The 12,955-nt window shown below is 40.0% G+C and overlaps 1 protein-coding gene across 3 annotated transcripts in view; it reads left to right on the plus strand.

Annotated features, from left to right (window-relative positions):
* The window catches only part of CDK19 (cyclin dependent kinase 19), a 134,349-nt gene that overhangs the window by 80,490 nt on the left and 40,904 nt on the right, over window positions 1-12,955 (plus strand). For all 3 annotated transcript variants that reach the window (XM_020805351.3, XM_020805348.3, XM_078385056.1), the window contains exons 5-6: window positions 5,119-5,176; window positions 8,341-8,472. In XM_020805351.3, the coding sequence (XP_020661010.1) occupies window positions 5,119-5,176; window positions 8,341-8,472 (190 nt within the window). The remainder of the gene's footprint in view (window positions 1-5,118; window positions 5,177-8,340; window positions 8,473-12,955) is intronic.

A 12,955-nucleotide genomic window follows, 5' to 3' on the forward strand; every position in this document is an offset into this window, starting at 1 on the left:
GTAGAGCTGGCCTTTCCATGATTGGCGCAATGATGACAGCAATGGAGCTGAGCACCATGCAGTGAAGAGTGAGTGGACCAGCTAGTTCTTGGAGGAGGGAATGGGCTTTTGTGGCACCTATGGTGCTGCAATTCATATTTATATTCCCAGGGATACAAACATAAATAGCTCATGTGTATTTTCTAGTATAAAATACTCAAAAGAGATTTACAATTTTCTCTTTCTGGTGGTACTCTGGAACCAATCAGGTAGCCTCATCAGCAATACAAGCTGTGGTGATCTCACCTGGCTTCTCTGCTGGGTGGCACAATGGGGATTCCAACTCCTGGCCTCTCACTCTGTAGCCACTTGCTCCAATGCAGTGAATAGTACTCATCCTTTTAATTCCAGGACAATATATTCATATCGAGATGGGCACAAACCATCAGTTTGGCAGTTCATGCTGGCTCGTTTTTCAGCTGAACAGGTGTTTGGCGGTTCCCAGCTCTGCCTCCTCCAGCAAGCACCCACTCAGAGGCAGCACCTCGGCCTCCTTGCTCCACCTCCTCCAGGTGCTGCCTCTGAGTGGGTGCCTTCTGGAGGAGGCAGAACTGGGAACCGCCAAAAACAAACCAACATGAACTGTGCCCATCTCTGTATGTATATGTTGTCCTGGGATTAAAATGATCACCATAAACCAGTGGTTCATACCCATGAATACATACATACATACATACATACATACATACATACATACATACATACATACATACATACATACATACATACATACATACATACATACAGCGTAAAATTGATTTTTGTAAGATGAAGAAAATATGCTTCTTGATGATGATGATTGATTAGGCATCCTTCAGTCTCAAGAGACTATGGTAATGTGCTGTGAATAGAGGACTTGGAACAGCATCTAGTGTGGCTGAGAAGGCCAATTTGAGAGTGACAATCCCTTCCACACTGAAGACAAATACAACCTGTCCCCTGTCCAGCTCCCTGATTTTGCTGGTTTCGGGACTGCCTCTTTGCCTCAGTCTGCTGAACGAGTGTATCTTCAAAATGGGAGAGGCAATGCTGCACCGCCTGCCTCCAGGCTGAACACTCAGATGTCAAGGTTTCCCATCTGTTGAGGTCCATTCTTAAGGCCTTCACGTCCCGCTTGCAGATATCCTTGTATCGCAGCTGTGGCCTCCCTCTGGGGCACTTTCCTTGCAATAATTCTCTATACGGGAGATCTTTTGGAATCTGACCATCAGCCATTCTCACCACATGCCCAAGCCAATGTAGATGTCACTGTTTCAGTAATGTATACATCCTAAAAATTCCAGCTCATTCTAGGACTACTCTATTTGGAACTTTGTCCTGCCAATAATTGGCCAGTGCATTTTTGGGTTTCTGTGTGGGATTGTATCAGATTTGACTTTTCTTCTCTTTTTTTGTGTTGTTCCAACGCAAACCAAAGAAATGAACATGTGAGTACCAAAACTTTTGCAACTGCAACAGTTTTCTGAGAGAAGGACTGCATTTTCTGACAGAATTGCAAGGGTGCCAATATTTTGGGCCATGAATGTACGTGTGTGTGTGTGTGTGCGTGCGTGCGTGCGTGCGTGCGTGCGTGCGTGCGTGTGTGTAAACCCAGTCCTATGTAGTCGTCAGTGTCAGTTAGGGCTGGAGTTCACATCTTGCCATCATAGGTATCAAGTTCAGCCATTCCTGTGTGTAAAAGTGATGGCACCCAAACCAAATAGTCCTCATGACAGCTTAGAGCCATGAGCATTTTAGATAAGCTCCCATATAGGTAAACCTTAGGAATGAAAGGAAGAATGATGTTAGGTAGACCAGGATTTCATTATTAGATATGAAACTTAGAAGGATTCCTTTTATCCCTAGTGGGGTTAACACTGTTGGTCTGTTACTGCAAAAGCAGCAGGTAGTGGTGCCTTGAAAACTAGTAAGTTTTATCTGGCATAGGCTTTAGCTCATTTCATCAAAGAATGTTTATGCCAAATAAAGGCTGAGAGTCTCCAGTGTCACAAGATTTGTGGTTATTGTATCCCTAAGGATTACTTTGTTTATTATTGAATGGCTTTTTAAAGTTTTTGCTGTTAAGATACTCTTTTGTGTCAGAGAAACAGTTGTTTTGGTTCCAGACTGCTGGCAGGTTTTCAGGGGCAAGAGCAGAAGTAGGTTTTTGACTACTAGATGCGTACATTATCCCATGTGAGCATTTTGCAACCTAGTAATCAGGCTGTTCTGGAGAGAAGGTTGAAAATTTCATCTTTCTCTAATATCCTCGATGAATGAATCAGTAACCTATGTGTCTTTATGTATGATAGTAGTCATTGTACAACTTCTTGTTTTGATGTAGAGAGTGTTAAAAAAACTAAGTAGCTTTTGTTTTGATATAAATGTGTTTTTTAAAAAAAGTGAATGGAAAGGAGCAACACCCTGAGGAGAACCTTTTTCTCATGGGAATGTCATATGTCTAAAGAATTATATCCTAGATAAGCTTGAGAACAGCAAGGGCTAGTAAATACTAGCATTCTGTTATCCTTTGTTTCTCTTATCATGTAATCAGTTGTGTTCCTCTTATTCAAAACTGCAGACAGTTTTACTGATGTTTGTTTTTGCTGGCTCCTTTCTGACCACCTCCATGCTAAATAGTTGATTGTAGCCACATTAAATGCGTGCAGTAGCAATGTTCTTATGGTTTGAGATCTGTCTGACATAAAATGTGTTTTATTCTTCAGGAACATGGTACAATAGCCTTACCTTTTCTCCACCGTTTCCTCTTTTCCTTTCATTTCTCTCTACTCTTCGCTTTAGCTTCTCCATTTCTCTTTTCTCTCTGCATCTGAAGATTGATTGGTTACCTTGTACCCACTAGCCTAAGGAAAGAAAATCTGATCACTTACATGTTTACTGCTTTAAGGAATTTGTTTAAAATTGTAATATACACATTTTTGCAGCAGATGTTTCAATTTTATTGTTATTGATCTTGTTCAGTCTTCATTGACAACTTCACTGCACAGTCAGACTTCATAGTTCTGTCACAGCAGGGATGTGTTTGTTCAGTTTTTATTACTGGTAATTTAAACATGAGATTCCAAATCTAACCTTTTTGTTTCTATAGCAACTAAATATAGGCTGATCCAGGACCATCATTTTCTATAACAGCTGGCAGCTTCTGTTCAGAGTATGCTGAGCTTCTAGGTAGCCTTTCCCAATCTGGTGTTCTCAAGATGTGTTGGGCTAAAGTTCCCATCGTATTCAGCTAGCATGGCACGTAATGGGAGTTTCTGTGCTTCACATTCAGAAAGACTAGGTTGTATAATACACAGTGTATATAACTCAGTGTGAAATCCAGTCATATCCATTCAGCAACAGAGCAGACGCTGCTGATGAAATGGATTCTTCTCCCACTGCAGCTACATATGGATCCACAGTCTGCTTTGATGGTTGAGGGGTGGAATCCTCTAGATTAAATTTGAGAAGATGGGATGCAGGAAAATGAAGAGTGGGGAAGTTCAGTTAAACAGTGGAGGCATGGGTGTTACCTTAAATGAGCCAGAAATGTTGGAATAATTAGTATGTATTAAAATAATTAGTAAGTCTATATTCTTTTAAAAGAAGTCTGATATGCCAGTAGGAGCTACTGAATGCTTTTACTTCTGTTTGAATGAAATGTTAACGTCCAAGACAGGAGGCATGCTCTTCCAGTGCTCTTTATTTTGATTGATCTGAAGTTAACAGTTAGAGATCTTGATATTATCTTGGCATAGAATTGTTGCTTTTTAATAAATTATAATAACTACCTAATATGAATAATAGCTACATAATTTCTAATTTCAGCTATAGCCATGCTATCTGCCCATATTGATTAGCCTCTAGCTCATCACAAAAGTATATTATTTATATACATATATATTATTTCATTAGTCACATTTGTATCCCAACTTCCTGCCAAAATTGGTAATCAAGGAAGACAACAATAAAAAAGAAATTACAACTGAAATGTTGATTAAAATGTAAGATGAAAGCACAGTTTAAAAACAGCACTGAAAAAGACACAGCAAGCACACAATGAGAGAAGCAACTAAAAGGAGAATTTCCAGTTGAAGGAAAAATAAAGATTAATTATCTCTGCTTTTCTGGAAGAAGGAAGTGCACATTATGATGGGTGGGAACGTGTGCTATTTGGAAGCTCACATACTTAGGACTCTTAGTGAATGTCAAAATGGCACTGTAGTTGCTACATGGGAGGAGTTTTGGCTTGATATTTCCAGGAGTATGGATAACTTAGATCAGGGGTCTCAAACATGCGGCCCAGGGGCCATTTGCGGCCCACTGGATGATAGTTTGTGGCCCCCGCCTTGCCTGCCCCCCAAAGCGCCCATGTGTCCTCTGCTTTCAAGATTAAAATAAAATGCCTCGCCTCACTTGCTGGCTCTCTCCCAAGACAGTGCCTCTGTGTGCGTGCGTGCGCACACAACTGTTGGGCCCCCCGCCCCATTCTGTTTAATTTTGCAGGTACCGATGGGGATTTTCTCCTCTGGCAAGGCGATTCTGTGAGGTTTTTAAAAAAATTTATGTCGTGCCTTCCCCCTCCCCCCCCCCGGCTAGGCGGTTGCTGGCGCTCCCTCCCTTCTCCGCTTCTTCATCCTGCTGCTGCTGCTGCTGGTGGTAGTGAAGAAGGAGCCGGGGAGGGGGTTGTGGCTGGCAATGAGGGCTCGCACGCCCCTCCTCCTCGGAGCCCCAGCCGGGCTAAGGAAACTCCTGTGCAGCTTTCTTGGGCTCTTGCTTCACTTGGTGGAAAATCTGATGCGGCCCAGACTCTGCCTCCAGCGGCCCCCAGGTAAATTGAGTTTGAGACCCCTGGCTTAGATGATTTCTCTTTCATATTAATAGAGGTTCCTGACTGGCCATGCAAATACAACCAACCTTGTTTTCTAGCCATCACAGGCAAGAAGGGATTGATAAGATATATTGGTGACAAAAATATATAATGGCTGTTTCAGGGAAGACAAGTAAACATGACATGAGCACTATAAACTTTTAATATAAGCACAACACTTTGTTTAATGTTGTACCACAGAGTGAGTTAAGTATTTCTTTGTTTTCCAGAAGCCAGCAAATATTCTGGTAATGGGAGAAGGTCCTGAAAGAGGAAGAGTAAAAATAGGTAAGTGTTTTAACAATATGCATTTGCAGGTGCAACTACTGATGCTAAGAGTAGCACTTGCTTCAGAGCAGAACCTTCCAGCCTCCCCTTATTCCCCTCTGTCATGCCTACCTTGTTCAGCAGGTCTCCCCACTACAAAAGATTATGCAGGCTTCCAGGTTCTCCAGAACTATGTTATATGAATTCCAGGCAATCAGCTGTGTTCATCTATAACAGAAATGACTACGAGTCCTCTAATAATAGTGGGCATGGGCCACACCTCCTTCTGATTTTGATATAATTGAATTGGCTTATAGCTGATTATATCCTACATTCATTTGTTTGTTGCATTTTTATTTTGCCTCTCTACTCCAACAAAGAGCATTCAAGGTATCAGTCTTTAATTCTTTATATTTTTAATGTACTTTCGGTTGTGCATGCCAAACATACCACTTCATACTTCTGATATATATGGGTGGTAGCATTCAGAAAGCTCACACATCTAAAAATAGGTTTGACTTCAGGATGCTACAGGGATCCTTATTGGTACAAAGTATATGACTGTTCATACCTTTTCTGCTTCTGATTTCAGACAGAGCTAAATTCATGTTTTTAACCTATAATGTCCTAAATGTCTTAGGACTAGAGTAGCTGAAGGACTGTCAAGAAACAGGGAAAAGAGGGGATGATGGTTTCAGGCCTTTGAAATTCAGGTTTGTTAGCTTGTTCTGGGATTGCTTTTGGAGTTTTGAGCTTACTTTTTGAAACAGATTTGAATTTTATTTCTTTTGACTTTTAGGCAACATCTTTAATAATATAAAATTTTATATTATTTAATTTGCAGCAATGTGGTTTTTTGGGAATAGAGGGTTGATGAATTCATTCTAAAGAAATGCCTTATCTTGCGCACCAACTAGTTCCTTTGTATTTTGGTGTTCCTACCTGTGATTGGGTTCAGGTATAAAACTAAGCAGTTCCTCTTTTTTGGTGGAATTAACCACAGAAGACAGTCTTATCAACCAAACATTTACTTTCAAAGGGGGAAGGGGAATCAACAATAACTTCTGTTGGACCAAGAGGACCGGCTGCTAACAAAGACTCAGTCCATAACATAGGAAGTCAATTAACTATTTCATTGTCTCTTAACCCGAAGATGCTCCAAATCCCTCCCTGTCCATTGGCCTTCTCATAGCATTTCTCCTCACCACACAGATGGTTCCACAACATGGGTGATGGGCCCAATCTCCCTCACGAGGTGTCTGAGCCACTGGAATAGGATCTGGCCAGACCACCTTCCTTCAGGGACCTTTCCCCTGCGGGTACACATATACGGTCCATTCCAAGGGATCCAATTCTCCCAATTGTATTTCTAGACCTTGACCTCTTTGTCCTCGCATATAGCCCCCACTTCTCTCTTTCCTTGCTTCATCGCTTCCTGGCACATTGAACACATAAGGTTCTTCCTCCTCTCTCTTTATGCTGCCTTCCTCTTTTACCTCCTGTTTTGGACTAACCCACTCTTCCAAACCCCAGCTTTTCTTTCTCTCTTCTCCTCCTCCTCTGTCATCAAGAAACCTATTACCTTCCCTCCTGTTCCCGCCTTTTCTTTCCCCCACACTTAAGTCACCACTTCTATTATAGTTAGGTCTTTCATTCCCATAGGCAAGGTGGACATAAGGTTGGCTCCTTCTGCCCCAGACAATCAAGGTGATGGCTCACTCTCCGACTTAACCGTAATCTTGTTCTCCTCTTCATGCTTCCTGACAAGGTTGGCATGCAAGTTAAAGCGCGTAATTTTGTGAATTTTTGGTAACTCCCTGAAGCACTGAGAAGTCAGTGTGACTCAGAGTGTTGGGAGAGGTACCAGAGAGGGAGATTTTCTCCCAGTGAGAAAATGGGAAAAAATCTCCAAATTTTTCTTCCCAGGAAAATCTGAGAAGTGTGGCTGAATGGTTTGTGTGGGTCTTTCTGTCCCAGATTTAATCTTGACAAGGAAAATCTCCTGCATGACTCTGCCCAGCTACTAAAACTAGCTTCTGAAATTACTTACTGGCCCTTCACCATTGAAACTAAGGTGTATTGTGAACAAATACAGGATCATTTCAGTCGTAACACACATTTTAAGGAGCGTCTTTCTGAGAGATTCTTCTTTGGTATTGTCTTCATTTTATTTATTTGGTACCAGATAAAAACATTTTCCCAAGCATCTGATGTTTTTTTTTTAATCTTCAGACTTTAACTAGAATGCTGATTTTATTGTGATTATTGCTTTATTCTGTTAGTGTTATTACCTCAAGGACAGGACAAGATTATCTTTAATAATAATCAGTTAAGTATTTATTTAGGATATAAGTTAATTAGATTTCTGTACTATATTGTGCTTTCTAATGGTGGCTTAGTGTTAGAATATATTTGGCGTACTTTGTGGCTGTTTGAAATAAATTGGATGATGATGCTGTTCTAGCTTAAGTTAGTTTGGGTCAGAATGTTACAACAAGATTTATTGGTGAGCATCTGTATTATATCCAGTGTGCTATAGTGGACAGAGTGATAGACTAGGACTCAGGAGATGTGGTGTTGACTCCCCACTTAGCTCGGCTAGGAAAGCTCACTATGGACAGCAGTACTAATAAACTACTTCTTAAATATCACACTGATCTTGAAAACCCTATAAGAGTCACTATAAGTTGGATGTGAATTTCTGAGAAATAATATGAACAATTGCATAACTTTTTAGCTGTTTTTGTTCATACATTTCAAGTAATCATGTAAGAGTCTCTATTCTACTGTCTGGCAGATCTAACAATGACTATGAACATGCAGAACTGAAGATGGTTAGAAAGAGTAGGAATTAAAGTTCTTAAATACACAAGAGACCAGGAAAGAGTTATGGTGCAGTTTGGGTACCAGCAATGCTAGCAGCTGCTAATACATACACACTGTCTGGCAGCAGTTTTTAAATTTTCAGTCAAGCGCTTATACCAGATCAACAAATGGGAGCACAAGGCAGGTGTTGTAAGAAAGTTGCAAACTGAGGAATAAGGCTGTATGTATGAGATCCTGACCAACCTTTCAATTCACTGAAATTGAATGGAACAGTGGGAAAAAATAAAAATCACAGTATGGTGTGGTTTAGTTTTGAAATGTTTGCATTTAATGTAATAAAAATATTATTTGTTTTTCAGCTGATATGGGGTTTGCAAGATTATTCAATTCTCCCCTTAAGCCACTGGCAGATCTGGATCCAGTTGTGGTAACATTTTGGTACAGAGCCCCAGAATTGTTACTTGGTGCAAGGCACTACACAAAGGCTATTGGTAAGTTTTTAGTTGTAGGAAATAGCTTGTGCTTTTATTCCTAGTTGAATCATTCTTAGATATTATAAACTGGTGCCGCAGAATATGCTGGTTTAGGTCAAGAGACTCTTGGCTAGTACATTTAAAATTTAAAACATGTTTCTTCAAACATTATGCTAATTAAAGCATTCATAACTTACATGTATACTTTCCTGGGGAAGTTCAGCATAAATGTACCTACCTCTCAGTCTCTCTTTTGTTTTTGACAAAAAAAATTGTCTTTGAAAGTCCTGTCTAAGGACCTCCTGTAACTATAGGAAGAATGACAGGTCATTCTCAGTTAATCATTATCTCCCTAATCATTTAAAAATCTACAAAAGCCTCTAGCAGTTTAAGAGTCATAAAACTTTACATCAATACCAGTGTAGGAAATTTCAGCAAGTCCAGTATGCTGCAGCTAGATTCCTAACTGAAACTAGTTACAGGGAGAAGAGAAACTCCAGGTTAAACAGCTTTTCTGGCTACCAGTCTATTTCCAGGGAAAATTCAGAATGTTGTTGGTTTTAATGAATAAAGCCCTAAAAACCTGGGCCCAGACTATTTTGAGGGACCATATATTTCCATATCAGCCTTAACATCTTTGGGTAAGGCCTTTCTTATGTTCCCATCACCCTCACAGACAAGTTTGGTGTGGACATGGGAGAGGGCCTTTGGTAGCTGCTTCCAGACTGTGGAACTCCCCCGCCACATGGGAGACCAGGCTGGCGCCTGCTCTGCAGTCCTTCTGTTGGCAGACAAAGACCTTTCTTTTCAGGCAGCATGAAAACAACTGCTAGGGAAGAGATTTAAAGGGGGAAGTATTTTAAGCATTTAAAACATATTTTTAAAAATTATTCTAAAGGGATTTTATTTTCTGTATTTTAATAATTTGTGTGTTTAATTGCTTTTAGTAAGTTTTAATATTTGTGCTTTCAAACAATTTGTAAGCCTCCATGAGTTCCTCCACAGAGATAGAAATTAAATAAACAAGTAAATTTAAATTTAGAAAATGATCTACCTCTGTGAAAAGAAATGGCAGATAGGAAAAGAGAAGAAACCTTTCTGAAATCTTCACATTCAGAATGATCAGCAACATTTGTCATTATCTTGTAAAGATAATCATTGAGAATCCACGTGTTGGTTGGGTGCCAACTCCAAAAACAGATGTGGCATTTGCCTCTCCAGAAGCTTGGAGTCAGTGTTAGGATATTGAAACTCCAAGAGCATTCTGTTAGTGAAAAGAAACCTTTGAGTCCAAGATAACAGGTTCAACAGAGTCTCTTATAACGCAGCTTCAAATCCTCCCTTCTAATAAGCAGAATAAAGATGTGGAGGGTCCAGGAAAAACACCAAGAGAGTTTGATAAGCACTTATAGCATACTATATTCAGACTTCATATATCAGCATAGATCATACATATATACATAGCTTGTGCATAAATCTCCTAGAGCAACACAGACATTCAAAAAAGTAAAGACCACCAGACTTACTACTGTGTAGCCATGTGCTGTTCCTACTCTTCTTCTTAAATAGTAATAGCAGCCTATCACTACAGACAATGCAGCTGAACGTAGTTAACAAGCACTACCTAAGCTTGTTCCAGCTGCATGTTATCAGTCAACCATTTTACATTGACTTTTACAGGCATGACTTTGTCATCCATTTTATATTCCCTCTACAATATTAAATTTAACCCCTTTTCCACATGTTAGGAACAAATCCCCTCTGGAAATACAGCCTTCTATTTCTGCAAAGTAATCTTAAATCTTTAGGCTATTTCTAAGCTAAGGAATGTTACAAGCTAAGGAATATTACCAGAGCACAGACAGAATTCTGACTCCTGTCCTCTGAAGATGCCGGCCACAGAGACTGGCAAAATGTTAGGAAGAACAACCTTCAGAACACGGCCAAAGAGCCTGAAAAACCCACAACAACCAACAATATTACAATCCGTTTCGTTTATCACAATGTTTACAAGTTCTTACTTTGGGTTATATTTTTTGTAGTAAAAAATGTGCTTTGGAGATAAGAATACACAAGGAAGCAGCAATATGTGACCATACTGCTAATTAGCTATATTTGGAGTCAGTACTTCAGCAAGTTTGCACAAGGCAGTTATCAGCTTCAGAATCTAAAATGAAGGAGCAAGCTTTTCTTTGTTTCCACTGTAGGCCTAAGGTATTGAACACTGAACTAAGAAAATGAACACTGAACATTTTGCCATTGTCAACCATATAGAGATAGGACTGTATAGTTGACAGTGTCAAGATAGCTGCTACATAGCTTCAGAATCTGAAGAATATGGAGGAAGCATACTATTGGACCCCTGTCAGTATCTGGACATTGCTGGACTCCTGTCAACATAGCTAGTGATGATGGGAGTTGCTGTTCAGCATTGTCTGAAAGGCACACATGGCACATCTGTGGAGGAGGGAAAGAAGGGTGAGGCAAAAAGGAAAATTGGCTTTCTTCTTACCCCATATCCATTGTCTCCCTGTGCTTCTTTGCTCCATAATAGGGAGCACTGACTATGCTCTAGCCACAAGTTCTCAAACAAAGAACTATCTGGGCTGAGGAAAATGAAAAGTCCTGTCTCAAAATGTGTCCATTTTCTTAGCTCAGTGTTCAGTATGTTGGGTCTACAATGGAAACAAAGGAAAGCTTACTCCATCTTCTTTTGGTTTCTGAAGCTACCTAGCAGTAAATAGCATATAGTTCCTGAGACCGATTTTCTCTCATTTCAAGCAGATTTTCTAAGTTCATAGGGCACATAGGCCTTCAATATCATTTTTCATTCTCCATCATTTTATTTTGCTGCTACCCCAGTCATATTATCCAAACAAGCACTGGCACTGCAGCAGTGACCATAGGGGCACCATCCTCCAAAATATAGTCATGGCTGCCCTCCTAGCTCCCCTCTAGCAGGGCTTCCTCCTCTACATCTTCCTGATTTTCTACAGAAGCATGATTATGTGTAAGTACGCAGTATGAACTGCTGTATAGCTCAGTGGTTTAAGTCTCTGGCTGTGGAGCCAGAGCTTAGGATTTCAATTCCCCACTTTGCTTCCCTGAGAGGGGCTGGACTTGATGACCCATAGGGTCCCTTCCAACTCTGCCATTCTAAAATTATTAAGTATTCTGTGGCAACCTAGGGCAGGTGTAGCAGTCAGTGGATGATGCAGCCCTTCATGAGTTTTAGCGTAGGGCCCACCGTGACCCAGCAAGACCAAGAAGTTGTTCAACTGCATTCAGGTTTGAGGGAAGCTCTGTTATGGGCATCCCATGAGTATCTGGGCCACCCCTGTTTCTTACAGATAACCATGGGGAACTAATAACAAAGGTTCACAGCTTACTCCTATGCTTTAAACCATTTCTGTTTTTAGTTTTAATATTGTGGTTTTAGCAATGTAAGCCACCTTGGGTCCTTTTTTAGGAGAAAAGCAGGGTAAAAATATTTTAAATAAAATAAATAATTTACCATATCCGTAGGAGTAAATTCCACACTGATAATGCATATTTCCTTTTGTCTGTCCTGAATCCTCCATTATTAGACTTAATGTGACTGCCCTGGTTGTAATATTGCGAGCAAAGGAGTAAATCATATAACCATTTCCTCCACGGCATATATAATTTTATGTGCTTCATATCTTGTATAAAGGTGTAATGATATTGACATTCCATACCATTCCATCTCATTTTACAGTGTTTCAATAGATTTTGAGGCTGCTTTTGTTTCTATATATTGGTCCAGTCTTTGGTATGAATTTACTCTCCTAAACATAGGCCATAAGTTATCATGAAAAATTCAGGGGCACCGCAGTAACTCGTCTATATTTGTCAGAGTCACAGGAGAGGGGGCTGTGTGAAAAGTTATCCCTGTTGATAAAGGGGTTTGCTGGGTTACGTAATAAAACTTCCTTTATATCCTTAGGATATACTGTAGTCCCCTGCTTATAAGATGTGAGCTGGCAGGATAGTTCAGTGAGTTAGGTATATGGTTGCAGAGCCAAAGTTTGGGAGTTGAATTCCCCAGTGAAGAGCCTGTATGACTTTGGGCAGAAGAAGGGAATGGTAAACCACTTCTGAGTACTTTTTAGCTAGTAAACCCAGAAAAGGGTCACCATAAGTCAGAACTGATTTGATGGCACACAGTTGTTATTTATTTATCAGGTGTGAATTTCAGTTTTTCTCCCCCTCTCTGCTTGAGAAACACGAGTTCTTCCATTCTGTTCTATACTGGTCATATTCTTCTTTCATATGTACAGATGTGAAGGCTTTTCAGAACTCTAGTTTCATATTGTACGAAATACAAATTATTCCAAAATTTAAATGATTTTACTCAGAAATATTGGTGGCTGCTAGGTAAAGAACAAGTGGGCCATGTTCTTATAAGTGTCTCAAGATTATTTTCAAAATATTTGGATCCTGGTTTGCTCCTTTAAAAATGCTGCATTAACAGTTGATG

Source organism: Pogona vitticeps, chromosome 1 (genome assembly GCF_051106095.1).
Source record: "Pogona vitticeps strain Pit_001003342236 chromosome 1, PviZW2.1, whole genome shotgun sequence".
NCBI lineage: Eukaryota > Metazoa > Chordata > Lepidosauria > Squamata > Agamidae > Pogona > Pogona vitticeps.